We start from the raw sequence: 19390 nt of genomic DNA, 5'->3' as shown, positions 1-19390 counted from the left end.
CAAGGTTAAATTTTTATTTTTTTTTAAAGAAAAAAATTGACATTCCTTACAGAGACAGTGGAAGTTGTTTTATTGAAAACTAACTTGGAGTTCTAGGAGTCTGAGGGACCTTTTTTTTGGTACAGTATCAGAGTTGCCTGCTGCATGCAATGAAGTGAAGGGAACGTGGGGGCTACATCTACATTACGGAAAGTAAGAAAAAAACAACTATAACACGTTAAACTAATATAGTAAAAACAATAGCTTGGACCGTGTAGGAATGTCGGCTTTGCACTTTTTAGGGCACAACATGTCGCTGACCATGATGAATTGGCACACGGAAAGATAGAACACAACTAAAAAGGGTACTTGGGCCTTCTACAGGAAACTGTACACTCACCTGGCCCTGGCTGAGTACTTTGCATTGCTCGGAATACTAAAAACTTTGAGCTTATTTCCACTTTAACAACATAGTAAAGCCGTGTTCCGTTAAACATCCTTGATGGGAAACGTTCCACCTGAGGTACCGAATACAACCCAGATTGAGTGGAGTCCATCCAGTCAAATTCAATTCATATTAAAAATGTGAGTGTTCTTCATCTCTTTCTGCGTACTCCTTTTTCCCCCCCAAGATTGCTCCATTTTAGCCTGAGGGAGTATTTCCTCACCAAAGATTTTGATGCAAAACATAATCAGGAGCTAGATGAGTGATTAGTGTGAAAATAAGACATTTGCGCTCTTGATTTGAGACCTACAGGAGTCTCCGGTGTGATAATATGACGAATAAGGAAAGAATCAGCAGCAGTGCGTGAAGCCATGTCAGGTTTGTTGCTTGTGACACACCTCTTAAGTCCTATTCAATGAAGGCGCCACTCTCCACTTACAAAGAGTTTTTCTCCGGGTCGAAGAGTGCCGTGAGCCCCGCTGACTCCTCGCTGCTCAGCACATCCTTGTCTGGCTTCACCTTCTTAAAAAGCGATGGAAGATTCCGGATATGGACTTCTTTCTTGAACTGCTGGCACAGAGCTTTCTGTTGGCAGGAGAGCAGATTTTTTTTTTGTGCTGATTATCACACAAAATAGTCCAACACACTCTTGAATCACTCTGCGGTGTCATGACTTGCACTACAATGTACCAAGGCAACACTGCCAGCTGGTGGCCAAATGTGGCATTACCCCAACAGTTCCTCGGATGAGTTTCCTGAACTGGTCTTTCCTCTTCTTCTCGCCCACTTTCTGGATGTTGGGGTCCAGCAGCCTGCGGTCGTAAAGGTCCAGGGCCTCCGTGTTGATGTCGGGGACCTCGTTCATCACTAATCTCAGCTCAGTGTAACGAGGGCGCTGGGAGAGAAGGGTGTATATGTTACTGATCTCCTAGTCACACTGAAGGCAGAATGAGCCAGAATGCCGTCGGAATGATGAAGTGCATTCTAAATATCAGTGCCATTCTTGTGGCCAGCCCGAATGTTTTTAGGATGTTAAAAACTTTTAAGGTGGACTTGAAGTGGAAAAAGATAAAAAGACATTCGAAAGGTATTTTAACAGCACTATGATTACATTCTAAATATTCTTACGGCATTCCAAACAGCATTCTAAACATTCTGACTGAATAAAAAAAAACAAAACAAAACAGCCATCTGCCGCTGAACCAGCACTGCGTCTCGTTATTCACATCACCGTCAAGAAAGAGTGCCAAGTGAACGCCGCCGTCATGGACAACGCAGAGGTGCTGAAAAAGTGCCTCTTTTTTTTCTAGTTCATTGCCTTTTTCCTGCTCTTTGCTCATTCTCTATCTGCAGCTGCGAGACAATACAGACTCACTTTTCTTTTTCGCATGAGCTTCTTCTCTGGAGCTCAATATCTTGTAGATAGGTCCCTTGCAAATAAAGGAATTAATGAAGCTATAGGGGTGATGCTTGCTGTTGCATGACGTCACGCGGGACACAGCGGGACTAAATAATGCCACGACTGCTTCACGGATGTGGGCTGTGGTGACAATGCATACCCATGCGAGAACAATGCACGTCGCGTGTACTATTGTCGTGGATTAGACATAAACACTACTTGGCAAGGTGTAAATACTGTAAGTCACGTGTGGTCATTTCATGCCAATGCGCACCATTTTGGGTCACAAAGTGCGTAATTTATGCGGAAACAGAATGCAAACGGTGCGCAAACTAGTCGTCTCGCTAGGCCAATCAATAAGGACAATCAATAAATCGATTAATCGAACAATAAAAAGTCGATCATTTCGCCGGCCTCGATAAATTGACATGTGCATGTATGCATGTTAGGGTTGGGTATCGAGTCTCGAACATCGAACCAGAACATTGCGATTCTCCTGGGATCATTCAAGAGTGGTTGGCTCAGTGCAACATTTGCAACCCAATGCTATCATGCAAAAAAGGGTCAACATGATTAAAAACCTCCTCGTCTTCCATGTGCTACGTGGTTCTTCATCGAAGCAGTCGGAATAAGAGAAGTCCAACAATAAATGACGTCTGTCTCTTGCCAATGTAACGGAGGGGTTCAGGGTGCCCTCTGATGATGAAGTTCGGTGCAAATAAAGGACAGGAGCTACAGCTCTAGGAGGTAAGCTTATTCCTATTTATTCGTCACATCTAGTCTGTCAAGACACCTTTTCAATCCACACAATACACTTCTGGCCTTCAAAGTAACAGCTCCGCTGGCTACATCCTGTTCATATAACAAAATAAGGGAGTCATAGAAAATAGCTTACAGCATTGAGGCAGCAAACCAAGTATACAGTACAAGTACTACGGTAAGTGATAAAATCAGCCCCTGTACTTTTCATAGACAAATCCTTTACAAGTTGTTTGATTGTGCATGTTTAAGTGGCTGCAGCACCACAAAATAACATAAACAACATATGTGGACATTTTTTTCATTAGCTTTTCAAAAGTAAACTTTTGATACAAAGTGCAATGATACAATGTGCTCTCATTATTATGTCACATAATTAATGAAAAAAATGGTCTCAAAACATTTTGTCAATAATATTGATTATCAACAATAATTCGTAGGGCAATTATCATCCAGCAAAATTTGTTATTGTGACAGGCCTACTTCACGTGCCATAAATACATGAATAAATTACATGCATTCATCCATCCATTTTCTATGTCACTTAATCCCCAATATGGTCGGGGGGGTATGCTGGAGCCTATCCCAGCTGACTTGGGGCGAGTGGCGGGGCACAACCTGGACTGGTTGCCAGCCATTTGCAGGGCACATATAGACAAACAACCATTCACACTCACATTCTTACCTATGGACAATTTAAAGTCTCCACTTAAGCTAACATGCATGTTTTTGGAATGTGGGAGAAAGCCGGAGTATACGGAGAAAACCCACACACGCACGGGGAGAACATGCAAACTCCACACAGTGATGTCCAACGGAGATTCGAACGCACATCTTCCAGATCTCCTGACTGTGTGGCCAGCATACTAACCACTAGGCCGCCATGTGACCCAGACACGCATTGCTGATATAAGATATTGGGACAATGCGGAGGCAAAATGTGTGCAAGTGTAAACGCAAGCGTAAAATCCAGGAACCCCTGAAGCGCCAGCTCCTATTCCTGATAAATATTCGAACGGCATTCAGATCCTCTCCCAAATGTGCCGCAATATGTTCAACTTTTTCAGTGTGGTTGCTTCTACATGATTCGTGCTTCGGGTGGCGGGGGCTTGAGGAGAGTAAGCGCTTCTTAGCGTCTGCAGATACGAGTCAGCGTGAGGCTTACCAGGTTGTCATAGATATGCATGGCCAGCTGGGAGAGGCTGGAGTTGCAGACCTCGTGCTGCCCGTGAGTCTGGAGGCCCTTGAGAACACTCATGTAGAACCAAGTGACCGCCTCTGGAAGAAGATTACTTCCGATCACCTGTGCCGACAGCAAACGCATGGAATGAGGACCAAAGAACCAAAATAATGCCCAGTTTTCATTGACAGTGTCTTTATCACAGGGGTTGTAAAAATGCACTTCATTCTACTAATAGTGGCCAGACAGCATTTATTTACTCAATTGAATGACCGACATTTATCAGAGAGGGGACCCTTAGTTGTACAACGTTACATATCACATAGAGTATATTCAATACATTTACAGTACACTATTAAAAGATATACTATTGTTTACTGTATAACAGTATTACGTCAAATCAGTATATTTTGATTACCTGTAACATGGAAAAAACCTTATTTATTTTTGTTTATTACAGAGGAGACCTTCATTTGTACAAATACTTTGTTACTATTTAATGATTTTAGAAGTTTGTATTTTTTCCTCGCAAAACTATTTCAGCAATGTATACTATGATGTATTGTATTACGGTGTTGTCATTATCGTAGTGTATTGTGATCATATGTACCATAAAATACATGTTTATTAGAGAGGCCTTTATTTGTACAAATATATAAATCACAATATAATTTGCATTTTTTATCTAATATATACAATTACTCAATGTACTCTGAACCTTTACCATAAAAGGACTTATATTTGTCCAAATGCATTTTTATATTGACAGTGGCTGTACATGTGTATGTGATATGACAGTTATATAATAGTTTAATTACATTCTAATACCTGTATGCTACCATACATTTTTTATGTAATATTTTTTTTTTATTCATTTAGTGAATGTATTTTAATTTACATTTACTTATAATAAATTTTAGGTATTTCTTTTTTCAAGTGACTGTACATGTTTTTTTATTCTTGTCACAGAGATCAAATATATTACAGTATAATACAATATATTACCTGTATGATAAATACATTATTGATGTAATTTTTTTTAAAATTATTTTACTTAAAATATTAAGTTCATTAATTTATTTCGATTTACATTTATTGATAAATTTGAAGTAAGGTGTTACGTTTTTCAAGTCACTGTACATGTTTTATAATTTATGTCACTAATAGTTACAATATATTACAATACCTGTACAATGAAAAACATTTTAATGTAATATTTTTATTTAATTTTTTTTTATCCATTTAATTAATTTATTTTAATTTAAATGTATTTATAATAAATTTGAGGTCAGGTATTTCTTTTTTCAAGTGAAAAACGCAGGCAACAATGAAAGGAGGCTATGAAGAGCTTCTATTAAGAATGGAGGGTCACTTTTTTGACGAAAGAAATTCTATCTGTGTAAAAATATAAGACATACCGTATATCTCTTGGACTGTGATGTGTAGGAGCTTACGTTACCTGGCGTAGAAGTGTCCAGCAGATGATGGAAGCTGTCCGGTGACAGTACGTGGCGTCCTTCCATGACAATGACGTGAAGGAAAAGGACAACATGGTCATGTAAATGTTCTGCAAGAAGACAAAAAAAAAGAAGAAAAGAGAGTAAGTTCAGCCCAGATAGAGACAACATTATTTGTGTGTGTTAACATATAAGACACAAATGTGACCTCATCCTTCATCAGGCTTTTCCCCAGTTGGGTGAGCTCCTCTGTGGGCGGGGCAGTGGAGGATGCTTGCGTTGCATCCATCATGGCGTCCTCCTCTGCACACCAATGGTACATTTCAACAAAAGCGCTTCCAATATTAAATTATTTCAAACAGTACACACATATTCACCCTCAATCATTCATTCAAAAATTGCTAATAGTACACATAATGTTTATAATATGAGATAGCATTCTTACCGTCTAGTTCTTCCTTATTTGCAGCAGGTTCGGGTAGTTTTCGTGAAATACAACTTACAGCTGAAAAAGACAAATTGCACGCACACACGGGTATAAAAATCGATGAAGCAGTCGTTCTGGAGTGTCCCACCCTTAAACAGTACAGGCGCTGTTGAGTCAGTCTCAAGTAGATTGCGGTGTAAAGAATAGGGTTGGGCATGTCACGACGGCATCCGTACCGGAAACGCGATCGGTTGTGCACATACGCGAGGCTACATCGCTTCCTCCTTACGCAAATATTCATGACAACGCTTCTGCAACATCACGTGCTGTGGTAGTTATTATTTTTTAAATGTATGAACATAAATGGTCAATAACAATACTTGACGTATGTAATACAGTATATCGGGGGGGTTATTTTATTACTGACTCTTATTAAAAAAGACGTCGCTAGCATGCCGACACTTCTATCGTCTTTATTCATCAAAACTTACGCAATGCTCGTAGCGCATGCGCAGATGCATAAATGTTATATTCGGTCAGGCATAATGTACACAAATAAACACAAATACAATCAACCATATGAAACGAAACATAAAATGCAGTGATATTTGAATGTAAACAACCATAAGCGGAGTGCAATAATGGATTCATCAAGAGGATTCAGCTTTTTTTTTTTCAAAAGGGAAAAGTAGCATCCATCCAAACATGCCTTGCTAGCAGAATGCTTTTGTCTATTTTTTTCAGTGGCAAAAAAAAAAACTTTAAATAATTAATGGAACCAAGAAAAGAGGTCTTGCGTAGTAGAAATAGTGTTGCCTGATGTTTACGATTTGTAACTGCCATAAAGTAGGTTGATGGATGACGTGAACATGCGTACTACAAATAGGCTTGCCTAACATGTGACCGCCAAAAAAATAGATGCGTTCTGGACTTGCATAGAACCGATACAGATGGCGCCGTAGTGTCATTTGAATTTGAACGATTCCGGTTCCTAACGAGGGCCGCACGGTGGTCTAGTGGTTAGCACGTTGGCCAACACAGTAACAGCCTGGGTTTGATTCTCCCTTGGGCATTTCTGTGTGGAGTTTGCATGTTCTCCCCGTGTGTGCGTGGGTTTTCTCCGGGTACTCCGGCTGAATGTGAGTGTGAATGGTTGTTTGTCTATATGTGCCCTGCGATTGGCTGGACACCAGTCCAGGGTGTACCCCGCCTGTCGCCCAAAGTCAGCTGGGATAGGCTCCAGCATGCCCCCGCGACCCTAATGAGGAGAAGCGGTCTAGAAGATGGATGGACGGTTCCTAACGATTATTGATTCTTATTGAAGAATTATTGATTCTTTTAGAAAGCAGGGTGATAAAAGTTTGCGTGGTTTATATGAGGGTGCTAACCAGAGTTCTTTTTGGATGTGAATTATTGAATGATATAAACTTTATCAACTTTACTATGAATTTCTTACACGGGCTATTTTCAACCAGTATATTAATATCAAAGCATTCAACTTGAATATAAATGCTTATTTATAAAAAGATGTTTATTTTTGACAAGTAATTTGCTGCCTGAGTGTTGGTCTAAGCCATTTTTTATGACGCCTTTATTTTGTTAACGCGAGTAACCAAATATAGCCCAAAGCGCTCTTATTTTGAAGGCTGGAATTATTTTGTATGAGTTGAGAAGGTCCCTTGACTTTGAGACTTCCTGTGCAAGTGAATAAACTTAGCCTAGCCAAAGCCGCAGCTCCCGTCCTTTATTTACACCCAACTTCCACATCAGCGAGCATCCTGAAACCCTGGGTTACGTTGGCATGAGACGGACGTCATTTGTTGTTTGGGTTCCCTGATTCTGACTGCTTAGAGGAAGTCCTGCATAGTGCAACAAAGACGAGGTACTCTGTTATTTCTACACTATGAATGTGTAAACATTAATCATTGGGGGTGTCACAAGATCTCACGAGATTACAACGTGACAAGATTCCTGATTCAGAAAAAAAAATGTCTTGAGGGGACTACTAGGCCTGGGACGATAATTCATTAATCATACAATAAATGAAAATGAACTTGATCATTTTGTGAGCTTCAATATATTGCCATGTGCATGCGTGTCTGTTTTCAGAGTTCACTCTGTGCATTGGTTTCAGCACCTTGGCATGTTTGTTCCATAGAACAACAGCATGAACAGAGTGAGCCCTTTGGAGGCGGGGCCGCTAGCATACACACAAGAGTGTAACAGTAGAAATTAAATGAGTAGATAAGGTGCAATATATTGACATATGTTTTATATTTTTTCACTGTACTTTTCTTTAAAAAAAAAAAAAAAGGTTAAAATCTCCTCTCGCCTCGTTCACGTAGACCAAGTCTCGTGACACCCCATTAATCATGTTGGTTATGCACCCTGCTTTGCATGAGATTATATATACACACCCTGCTTTGCATGAGATTATATTATATATATATATATATATATATATATATATATATATATATATGCGTTGCAAATGTTGCACTGAGCCGACCACTTTTTTTTTTTTTAAGCAACGTCAATCCAAACTTTTGTGTTGCTTATTCCTCACTGATGCTCGCCGGAGTCTTCTTCGTTAGGGTTCGCGGCCATTTCTTCCGGTCGGCAAAGTGGGCTTCGAAACGAGTAATCAAAATAAAAACATTTGAACGATCCCGGGAGAACCGCAATGTTAGTCCCGGTTACGGAGACTCGATGCCCAACCCTAGTAAAGAACAACAAGAGATCAGCTACGGGGTGTTGAGGGACATCCGTGCTGACCTCCAATACAACACTGGCATTGAAACAGGAGCAAAGAACATTCAAAGTTAGCCTTCATTCAATATACTGTAATATTTTACAAGATTTGAACCACTGTTCATCCCCCCCGACCCCCCGTTCCATCAGGCACATATCGCCAAATGCTCTCTTTTCTTCTGGTCCCTCACACTCCCGTTGGTAGATTCCACTGGGTTATTCTAAACTCCCAGATGTTTTGAAAACGGGGGCTCGTCCTATCTTCTATGGAGTATTCAATTCAAATGCAAACCCACCAAAAACCAAGCAAAGAAAGAGAAAAAAACATACTGATGAAGTCCAGCACCTCCCTGGTGAGCAGGCGTACCAGCTGCTCCTCCAGCATCTCCTGAGTCACCTGACTCTCCTGACACACCACCTCCTCCTCGTCTTCCTCCCCGCTAAAGAAAATCATGTCCATCAGCGTATCCATATTCATTCACGTAGCTGCTTGGATTATTTAATGAGGAGCGCACACACTTACTTGACGGCGGTCCTTTGGTTAATGACTTGCCACTTCATGTTTAAGCTCTGCAGAAATGAACAGGTGATGAGAAGGACCAGGCTTCAGAATGCAGTCATGAGACATGCAAAAAAGGACAAAACCTGAAGGATGTAGTTGAACAGGGGGCCGAGCAGGGGACAGAGGAGACTTTCGTGATATTCCACGGGACACGACAGCACCATCTGCCTTAGGAACAAGCGTAGTACGCGTTAAGGAAATGTATTTACATCCTTAATAAATGATGACATCCAATATTAGGTACACCTGCACAATGTAACAAGACTGTAGATCTAAGTCTAATAGAGGTAACAACTTCACTGATTCAAAATTTCAAATAACTATAATTTATAACCTGGCAAGATTTAAATATGTACAATGGATGGTAGATCAAATACTGCAAAAAGAATGTAAAAAAAACAGCAACCTAGAAACATAGCAGATTTTGTTCAAACTGGATAGGATTTGATGAATAAAAATAAAAAATATATGTATCTTATATATTTCGTCATTAATGTGTAGAGTCTCCTGGAAACCTCTACCTCTAAAAAAGTAATCAAATTAATACTATAATTACATAGTTAAAAAAATTAAAAAATAGTAAGTTACAATAAAGTAACTTTTATATATAAATATATATATACTTTAAGACAAAAATTGTTAATTAAAATTTGATTGGACAAAATATTTTTCATTGGGGATTTGAAGAAAAAAAACCAAAACATTTGTATGGATTTTGACAAAAAGTCAATGTGACAGAACACCATGATAAATAAAAAGAAATAAACTATAAACAGAAAAAATCTAAATATTAATAAAAAATAAAGTACTGTAATTGCATAAAAAAAGTAATAAAATATTTTTCAAATGGAGATTAAAAAATAAATACATTTGTGCGGATTTAGACCAAAAGCTAATGGAAATGTCTTTGAAAAAACACCATAAATAAAAACACATAAAAAAAATATAATACAATATACAGTAGATATAAACATTACATAAAATAAAAAATAAGAAAATACAATAAGAAAAAATAAAAAGAAAGAAACCCATTCTGGTTCTGGTCTTGCGACACCTCGTGTGTCATCATTAGTGATGTGCGATACCACTGATTTATTTTCCGATTCCATACGGAGTAAAATTCAGGCTTGTATTGGCGATACCGATCCAATACCGTGCTGGGGACGACCACACGGGCTCGGGGCTGATTTGCTTCGAGGCGGGGGTGACGCTGGCAGCGTCAGTGTCGCTGAGAGACCGGTGGCGCGTGTGCTGAGGGAAGTGTGAGGCAGTTCGGTTCCGACAATTGAAGAGAACATTTTTAGTGGTTTTTATTCCCAGGAGGAGGACAAGGAGAGCGATGAATGACTTTTCTGGCAGGCTACTGGTTAACCAGCCGTTTTACATGCACTGTTGGGGGGAAAAAAGCATTTATTTTATTAAATCGGTGCGGCTTATATATGTACAAAAAATTTTTCCTCTTTATATTAAGTGGATGCGCCTTAAATACCGTTGCAATTTATAATCCGGAAATTACAGTACACGGCAACAGTCACCATATTGACAGTGTCCAACCAATCAAAACCGTTTATTATCTTGTTGGTAAAGTTCTTGCATTGGAGCTCATTAGATTGTGCAAGTGTACCAAATGAATTGTCAGACTTTCACAAGCTGAAACAAAGCAAAAAAAGGATATGAATGACAGGGCGAAGTCTGTGATCCGGCACATGGTCGAGGGAGAAGAAAACAGAGGCGGATATTTCTTCAGCCAGCTTGTCGATGTTGAAGAATTCCTGCTGTAAGGAAAGCCCTGCATTTCCCAGGAGGTGGAAGCTGCAAAGGTTAAGCATGATTAGGTTACAAACCGCCATGGAATGAATACTGGAGGAAAAAAAAAAAATGGAGCGCTTTTGTTACCAGGTGTCGTACTGCTGGCTGAAAAATCCCTGCATACGCTCTATGTTTGTTTTAAAAGTAGGGGCGTCATAAGAGTCCACAAGAGGATGAGCCAGGCCTGAAGAACATAAAACACGCAGAAGGTTTTGTCCTTAATGGATAACTAAAACTGGGAAGTATCTCACAAAATAGAGCCCCCCCCCCACATGTCAGTTTTTATTACAGTATATCTTCTCAAGGGACAATGAAAGTTGGATATACACTCCTGATCAAAATCTGTTGGATCCGGAGGTTCTCAGTAGAGCTTCAAAATGCAAAAAGGAAAAATAGGAGGGAGACAAAAAACATTCTGAGGAAGCAATTTATCGCAAACAAGCAGTAAAGTGAAATAGGCTGTACGTCAGCTGATCAAAAGTTTGAGACCATAGCTCAAAAAACCTTGAAACTGCCTAAAATAGAAAAAAAATAATAAGTAGCTGTGCTATTCTTGTTAAAATGGGTTTGGGCATGCTTGATGCCAGTCTTTCCAGGAGGCTAGTGGAACTGATGTCCATTTTTGTAAACTTTCCTTGCCATCCATACCCAAATGTTCTCCATTGGATTTAGATCAGGGGAACACACAGGATGGTCCAAAAGAGTGAGTTTATTCCTCTGGGAGAAGTCCTTTGTGAACTGCAGTGTTGTCCTGTTGAAAAAGCCAGTCATTACCACAAAGACGAGGGCCTTCAGTCATGAGGGATGCCCCCTGCAACATCTCCACATAGCCAGCTGCCATTTGACGCCCCTGTACAACCTGAAGCTCCATTGTTCCACTGAAGGATCATAATGGACCTCCCTCCACTGTGTTGGGTAGAAAACATCTCAGGTGGGATCTCCTTGTCATGCCAGTAATGTTGGAAGCTATCAGGACCATCAAGGTAACATTTTGTCTCATCAGAGAATAAAACTTTCTTCCACCTTTCAATGTCCCATGTTTGGTGCTCTACTGCAAATTCCAAATGGGCAATTTTGTGGCGATGGAGGAGATGAGGCCTTTGAAGACTTTTTTTTCTTTTTAAAACCCTTCCCTCACAGGTGGCGTCTGATGGTTATTGGACTGCACTCAGCACAAGTAACAACCTACATTTGGGCTGAGGATGGTCCTGTGTCTTGACAGACAGCCAATAGGATTCTCGGGCTTTGGGCCGGTGACATTTTTTTGGGTCTACCTCTTGACTTTTTTGTTCCATAAGCCTCAGGAGGTTTGAAGAGGCCTTGCTTATGCAGCTCAACAATCCCACCGCGTGTAAAGAGAGAAAGCTTTTTTGTGTTTGCCATCACACTAAATCACATTCAATCCACATTTTTGCCAAGATTTTGGCTTTTAAAGGCTGTTCTCTTAAACTTTTGATTATCTGATGAACAGCTTATTTAACTTTAATGCTTGTTAATAAATTGCTTACTCAAAAAATGTTTTTTGTCTCACTCCCATTTCTTCTTTTTGCATTTTGAAGCTCTACTTAGAACCTCCTTAAGATCCAACAGTGCAAAATGTACATTCTTGCAATTTTCAAACTGGTTTTAAGATTTTGATCAGGAGTGTAATTTAGAGTAGTCAGTGTACAGCTTGAATATCTTTACTATCCACTGAAAATGAGTCAACATTCCCTTGAGAAGATATAAAATGCCTTCTAAAAAAGTGAGGTGCGTGACACAGTAATCCCTCGGTTATTGCAGTTAATTGGTTCCAGTGCAGAACGTGATAAGTGAATTTCCACCATGTAGGATTCCTTATTTATAAATGGAATACTTCCATGGTTACAACGAATAAACCTGTTTACAAACTTCTAAATATGTTTAAATACGTTTTTTTAGAGCCCTCAATACATGAAATAACACCCCTATAGTCATCTTTACACTCCTATTACCCAATATAGTGGACATAACAGAAAATAAGCCATTTAAGACATAAAGAAGACTAGTACTCTTGTGGGTCGCTGTAAATGTGTTCCGGTGCTCAGGAAAAACAGGAAGACAGGAAGTGACATCCGGGGTTCTGGGGTGAGTTTTAGCTTGGCATGGGTTACGGGTGCAACAGTAGCTCATGTCAGGGATTATTGTGCCAAGGGATGGGTACCGTTCACATTTGAACCAATGCTTGGTACCTCAGAATTATTATCAGTTCTAAACGAGACCAATTGTCATTAGTTTGGGTGTTATGTGGTAATAATTGTTCATTTGTTTAATAATAAAAAAAATTTCCATGTAACATTTACTTTCAATATGTAAACTTTAACAAGCATACCAAAACAAGATCCTATTGTTTGTATTATAACATTGCAGTATTCACATATTTGTTTAACAACACCCTTAACTATGCAGTGTTTTTTCTTAGCAATGCACACATTAAACTCATTTCAGCATAAATTTTGGTTGTTGGTGGTCGTTAACTTCAGCCTGTTTGTGTTTGAAGTGCTTGAGCCGTTGCCAACTGCAACCGGACATGACTGACATCAGGTGCAACCCAGCTGTCGCCGACTCTTTCACTCCCTCACAGTCACAAAAATGCGTTTAGGTATCGAAATATGGTACAGTCTCATTTTATGTAAATCGGTAGCAGGTAGTGCCGACCCATCCCTGATTGTGCCTGTTGTGCAATCATTCAAACCTGCAATAAAGGCCTGTTGTTTCAGCGAATCAAATGTGGTGCTTGTGTGTCTCACCCAACATTACAGTGACATTATTGACACAGTGATCAGTGTACAATCATCATAACGTCTTTGAATGAGTCTTCTTAGTGCCTCATATTGTATTTTACTTCATTTAGCCATTTTTATGCTTTTATTCAACCACAATATTGAAAGATTTATTAATATAGTTCTGAAAAATGATGATAGAGTGAAATTCGTAGCGCAAAGTGTTGAGGGATTACTATACTGTAGTAGTAGTAGTAGTAGTAGTAGTTGAAGAAAAGGCTGACCAAGAACCAGATTTCTGTCTCCATCCATCACGTCATGTGCTCTGGTGAAGGTCTCGCTGAGGCGAGCTCTGTTCTCTGGTGTAAACAAACTATTTTGAGTTCTGTGGCGAGAAGGAAGCGTAAGAAAATAATGAGCTTGAATGAAAATTTAGGTGAAAAGATAAGTTAAGAGGGCCATCCACATACTTGACAAGAGCCAGGAGATTAGGCAGAAAGGCCAAAAACTGGCCGGCGCAAGGGTTTCTATAAATGGGGGATCCTGATGGCGTGTAACCCACCACGAAGCCTCCAGCTTTGGCGGCATCGAGGTCTGCAGGCCAACGCGCCCGCTTGGCCGCACCCAACATGGCGTTCAAGCAGAAGCCCAGCTGAGAGAGTAATTGGGAGAGGGGGAAACATGCATAATCCATGCTGCTGTTGTTAAATTTTGTGTTTGGGATGCTTACCCGCCCCCTGTTGAGGCCAGCTGAGTCTATGTCTTTGCGCTGCTCACTGACCACCTGATCAGCTCCCACAAAGGACAGGAACGCCGCAGGGTCACTAAGCACTCTGGGAGGAGAAATAAATGTCATGCAGCGGCATCAAAACGTTCAAACAGAAGCTATCAACTCACTGCTTCATCGCGTCTGACGTCCAGTCCGCCATCACAGAGGCTAACAGTTCATCTATGAAAGCCTTCTGCTTGTCAAAGTCCTTCAGCTCATTACTGATGAGCACCAGAGACTCCATCAGTGCGCTTTTCTCCATGTGAGTCAGAGCGGTGTCGCTGGAGAACATCTCCTTGACATGGTTGTAAAACATGTCAAAACAAGGCTGCAACAAGAGCAGGAAAACAAAAGAATAAACATAATTGTCCATCTGGTTGGCATAAAGTGTGATGCTTTCAAGGGCATTGACTACCAAAATGAACTGCGGGTAATCTCGGCAAATCTTGATGATGGAAGAACAGGCGTGCCTCCTCACATTATTTACGGCTCGGGTGCGTGGCCCCTGTGTCAGAGCAAAAAAAATATAATTTTTTTGTTCTCGATGTGGAAGTTCAGGAAAACAAAATATGTTGGAGACCAACCTTATTTTCCTGAGGCTCAAATGTAACAGTTTCAAACAGCTGCAGACACACAAGGAAGAGAAAAAGGTTCATGTCTGCCATCAATTACATTCAATGATCAGCGTTTAACATGGTTATTAGAATAACACATCGTAGTATACTTGCAAAGCCTCAGTTGTATAACACAATGCCCCAAATACATCAGGTGCATCACAACCTTGAATAAATAATAATTGTCAGGCCAATATGAGGGCATGAAGACATCATATCAATAAATCCAATCACGTTAAAAATAGCTCTTTTTTTTTTTTTAAACGCTCCAATGAGGTGAGATTACCCGTACTGTGCAGGTGAGCAAACCAAAGCTCTTCTTTTTTTATCCTACCCGTGATGTCGGGTAGTCTGCGATGATCGAGCACACAAAAAAATCTCAGCAGGCACTTCAAGCACCAGCCTTTGAAAAGTGCAAAAGGTTTGCCGGAGACCTGCATGGCATCACAGCGGCTGCTCGGAGTGTGTACCTAAATACAGTGCACCTTGCTGGGCCATGCCAGGTGGCTCCTTCTGCTCTATACTCTGGTTCTCCTGACATCCGTAGCAACACACCAGCTGCTCAGAGTTACAGTATGTGTCCAAATATAGTGCTCCTTGCCAGGCTAGAAGAGGTGGCTCCCTCCGCTCTATACCCTGGTTCCCCTGATCGTAGTGATCAACGTTCCTGCTAAGCTGCACGAGTGACAGGTGACAACAAGCGGTAACGACATACACCACAATGATGAACACTGTCCAGCCAATAATAAGAGCCTGTTTGCACGTATTTACTTACGCAGCCAATCAATTCATTAACAGTGCGTTACATAGATATGTCTCTAGTTAGCTCGTTAGCTTGCTCATGGCTAAAGCCGTGGCTGCCACGTGTCCCTGCAGTGATCCCATAGCCTGCACATTACAGTTGCGCAATGGAGTTTACACAAAGAATAACAGGAGAGTAAAGGTGACTACAGATGTGTTATTTCATGTCTACAGGGCTCTAATCATGGTAAAGATTGTATTTAGAAAGTCATAAAAAGGTTTTATATGCTCTAACTACAAAAAAGTTGATACTGAAGCCTACTTTGCAGAAATTCACTTATTGTGGTCGGGTCTGGAATGAACTAACCGGGATAAATATGGGATGACTGCATATACAGTATTGTTCAAAATAATAGCAGTTCAATGTGACGAAGCACCTTAATTCAGGGTTTTAGTATATTTTTTTATTGCTACATGGCAAACAAGTTACCAGTAGGTGCAGTAGATTCTCAGAAAACCAACAAGACCCAGCATTCATGATATACACACTCTTAAGGCTGTGCAATTGGTTGAAAGGGGTGTGTTCAAAAAATAGCAGTGTGGCATTCAAATCAGGGAGCTCATCAATTTTGTGAAAAACCAGTGTGAACCAGGTGGCCCCTATTTAAGGATGAAGCCAGCACCTGTTGAACAGGCATTTCAAATAGAAATGCCTGAGGAAAATGGTGAAAACATTGTTCAGAAGAACATCGTACTTTCATTAAAAAGTAAATTGCAGGGGGGAAAACTTAAAGAGGTGCAAGAAATGATAGACTGTTCAGCTAACATGATCTCTAATGCCTTAAAATGGAGAGCAAAACCAGCCACACGTGGCAGAAAACGAAAGACAACCATCAAAATGGATCGAAGAATAACCAGAATGGCAAAGGCTCAGCCAATGATCAGCTCCTGCATGATCAAAGAGTCTGGTCTGTGACAGTTAGAAGACGTCTGTGTGAAGCTAATCTATTGACAAGAATCCCCCACAAAGTCCCTCTGCTTTAAAAAAAAAAAAAAAAAAAAAAAAAGGCATGTGGAGAAGAGGTTACAATTTGCCAAAGAACGCATGAACTGGCCTAAAGAGAAATGGAGGAACTTTTTGTGGACTGATGCGATTAAAATTGTTCTTTTTGGGTCCAAGGGCCGCAGACAGTTTGTAAGAGGACCCCCAAACTCTGAATTCACGCCACAGTACACAGTAAAGACAGTGAAGCTTGGTGGTGCAAGCACCATGATATGGGCATGTTTCTCCTACTATGGTATTGGGCCCATTTATCGCATCCCAGGGATCATGGATCAGTTTGCATATGTCAAAATACTTGAAGAGGTCATGTTGCCTTATGCTGAAGAGGACATGCCCTTGAAATGGGTGTTTCAACAAGACAATGACCCCAAACATACAAGTAAACAAGCAAAGTCCTGGTTCCAAACCAACAAAATTAATGTCATGGAATGGCCAGCCCCATCGAGAATTTATGGGGTGACACCAAAAATGCCGTTTCTTAAGCAAAACCAAGAAATATAAATGAATTGTGGAATGTGGTTAAAGATCGTTGGAGTGGAACAGCTGAAAGGTGCCACAAGTTGGTTGACTCCATGCCACAGATGTGAAGCACTTATAAAAAAAAAAAAAACTGTGGTCATACAACTAAATATTAGTTTAGTGATTCAAAGGATTGCAAAATCCTAGAAACAAACAGTTTGTACAAAATAGTTTTGAGTTTGTAAAGTCAACAGCAGACACTACTATTTTTTTGAACACACCCCTTTCAACCAATTGCACAGCCTTAAGAGTGTGTATATCATGAATGCTGGGTCTTGTTGGTTTTCTGAGAATCTACTGCACCTACTGGTAACTTGTTTGCCACGTAGCAATAAAAAATATACTAAAACCCTGAATTAATGTGGTTCATCACATTGGACTGCTATTTAAATTTTATTAAACATTTTTTTTAATTCTGTTAATACAGTTATCTTGTTTATTATTGTAAAAAAATTATATTTATTTTTTCAAATATTTACATTAAGTAAAAAATAATTTAAAAAAAATTTAGAAATCAAAAGACACTTGTATTTGTCAATTTTTACAGAAAAGTTTTATTTCCATTTTTATAAAATAAATAATTAAAAAGTTATTGGTCAACAAATTATTATTATTAAAATCAGAGTAGTTAGTTGTATAGTCAAATATGTGTTTGTTGGCAAAACAATACAAAGTAAAAATGCTAATAATCAAATGTGTAATAATATCATGAGGCGATTATACATGGATATGTATAATTATACAATTATACATGGATATGGTTCCCTAGTACTTGTCTTCATGTGTGGCCCTCAGAGGGCCACACATGAAGACGAGTTTGACACCCCTACTGTAGTGTAATATCTGTGACGTTGCGCGCGCCTTTAAGATGCGGGGCCTGTGAAGTGATGTGCGTGACGTCAGCTAGCTACTGTAGAGTTGTCGAGCCTTAGCATGGTTCGCAGTGTGGAGAGTGCCAGTGGCTGGCGTGAGTTGTGGATGACAGTAGCTCCTGTGTGAATGTTCTCTGCGCCACTGCAGTGAACAGTATTCCGCTACACTGGCCACTTGGTGTAAGGAACGTTACATTGCTGAGACAATGGGGTGGCATGGCTCAGGTGATAGGTGGTCGTCTCCCAACTTGAAGGTTGAGGGTTCGATCCCCCGTCCTCCTGTGATCGCATCAAAGTGTCCTTGGGCAAGATACCCCAGTTGCTTCAGTAGGTAAATGTGCTAGCAGTGTCACAGCGCTTTGAGTGCCTTGAAGGTGGAAAAGCGCTGTACAAGTGAAAGACTGTTTACCATAGGCACGAAGTATGCTGTCAATGCTTACGTGTGAGTAAATATTTACGTCTAAAATGTCTTATTTTCCATTATTAGGTCAACTATATCAGGTAATACAAGTTTTGATCGACTACTCTTGCTAGTATTGAAGTATGTAAATGTCCATTTAAATTAATGTAAACTTACCCTCTGGCGCCAACGAGTTCCCATTTCCCATTTTTTCTTTATATCGCTACATTATTTTTTTGTTTTTAACTGTAAAATAGCTCCAAGAAATGAATCTGTTTCATGATTATTTTAATTGTGGGTCATTACAAATATGCTTTGCTTTAGTAATACATAAAAGAGTTGAAAAATTGACAAACTATTGATCACAGAAAAAGATGCATCGAGGTCCATCGATAACCATTTTATCATCGCATTGCAGGCCTCTGAATCCTAATCCCAGAGATTCCCACCTCTAATGCGTACTGCAGAGAGCACGAAAACAGCAAAGCGGTGGCGTCCGCTTACTGGAGGTGGAGGACACATGTCGAGGTCCTCCGTGTTAATGGCTGTGCATGCATTCTATTGGCTCTTTGGTTTGTAAATCAATGAATGAGGTAAAACAGCTCGTGAACCACCACAGCAAGGTCGTAGTTGTCGGACGGCTCATCTGTCTAAATCATCGTGGAGCTCTGAAGAGAGCCTGGGATGTACTCAGTCATCCATCATGCTGGTGGACACCGAAACTAAGGGTGTTAATGGTTCAAAAAACGCCTTGAATAAACTTTAATTGTACTTCCTGACACATTTTGCATATTTTTTTTTTTACTTTGCCTGCAAAATACTGCACCCAGCTATCAGCTTGTACTATATATTATAAATCATAAATATTCATTTCATGCAAAGCCAATTAATATCCTTGACTGA

General features: G+C 40.0%; 1 protein-coding gene across 2 annotated transcripts in view; it reads right to left on the bottom strand.

Moving 5' to 3' along the window:
• Nucleotides 1-19390, bottom strand: part of LOC129194100 (exportin-5) — a 30454-nt gene continuing 11064 nt past the window's right edge. For both annotated transcript variants that reach the window (XM_054799023.1, XM_054799022.1), the window contains exons 17-33: nt 14863-14901; nt 14694-14783; nt 14407-14606; nt 14240-14342; nt 13980-14161; nt 13794-13894; nt 10856-10952; nt 10636-10771; nt 9043-9141; nt 8921-8967; nt 8728-8837; nt 5665-5724; nt 5428-5522; nt 5222-5329; nt 3748-3885; nt 1155-1319; nt 1-1009 (exon numbers count right to left, since the gene is read on the bottom strand). In XM_054799023.1, coding sequence (XP_054654998.1) covers nt 860-1009; nt 1155-1319; nt 3748-3885; nt 5222-5329; nt 5428-5522; nt 5665-5724; nt 8728-8837; nt 8921-8967; nt 9043-9141; nt 10636-10771; nt 10856-10952; nt 13794-13894; nt 13980-14161; nt 14240-14342; nt 14407-14606; nt 14694-14783; nt 14863-14901 — 1920 coding nt within the window. In that variant the 3' untranslated portion in view covers nt 1-859. The remainder of the gene's footprint in view (nt 1010-1154; nt 1320-3747; nt 3886-5221; nt 5330-5427; nt 5523-5664; nt 5725-8727; nt 8838-8920; nt 8968-9042; nt 9142-10635; nt 10772-10855; nt 10953-13793; nt 13895-13979; nt 14162-14239; nt 14343-14406; nt 14607-14693; nt 14784-14862; nt 14902-19390) is intronic.

Source organism: Dunckerocampus dactyliophorus, chromosome 14 (genome assembly GCF_027744805.1).
Source record: "Dunckerocampus dactyliophorus isolate RoL2022-P2 chromosome 14, RoL_Ddac_1.1, whole genome shotgun sequence".
Classification (NCBI taxonomy): domain Eukaryota; kingdom Metazoa; phylum Chordata; class Actinopteri; order Syngnathiformes; family Syngnathidae; genus Dunckerocampus; species Dunckerocampus dactyliophorus.
Note: the sequence above shows the minus strand (reverse complement) of the source record. Positions and strands in the feature narration are given on the sequence as shown.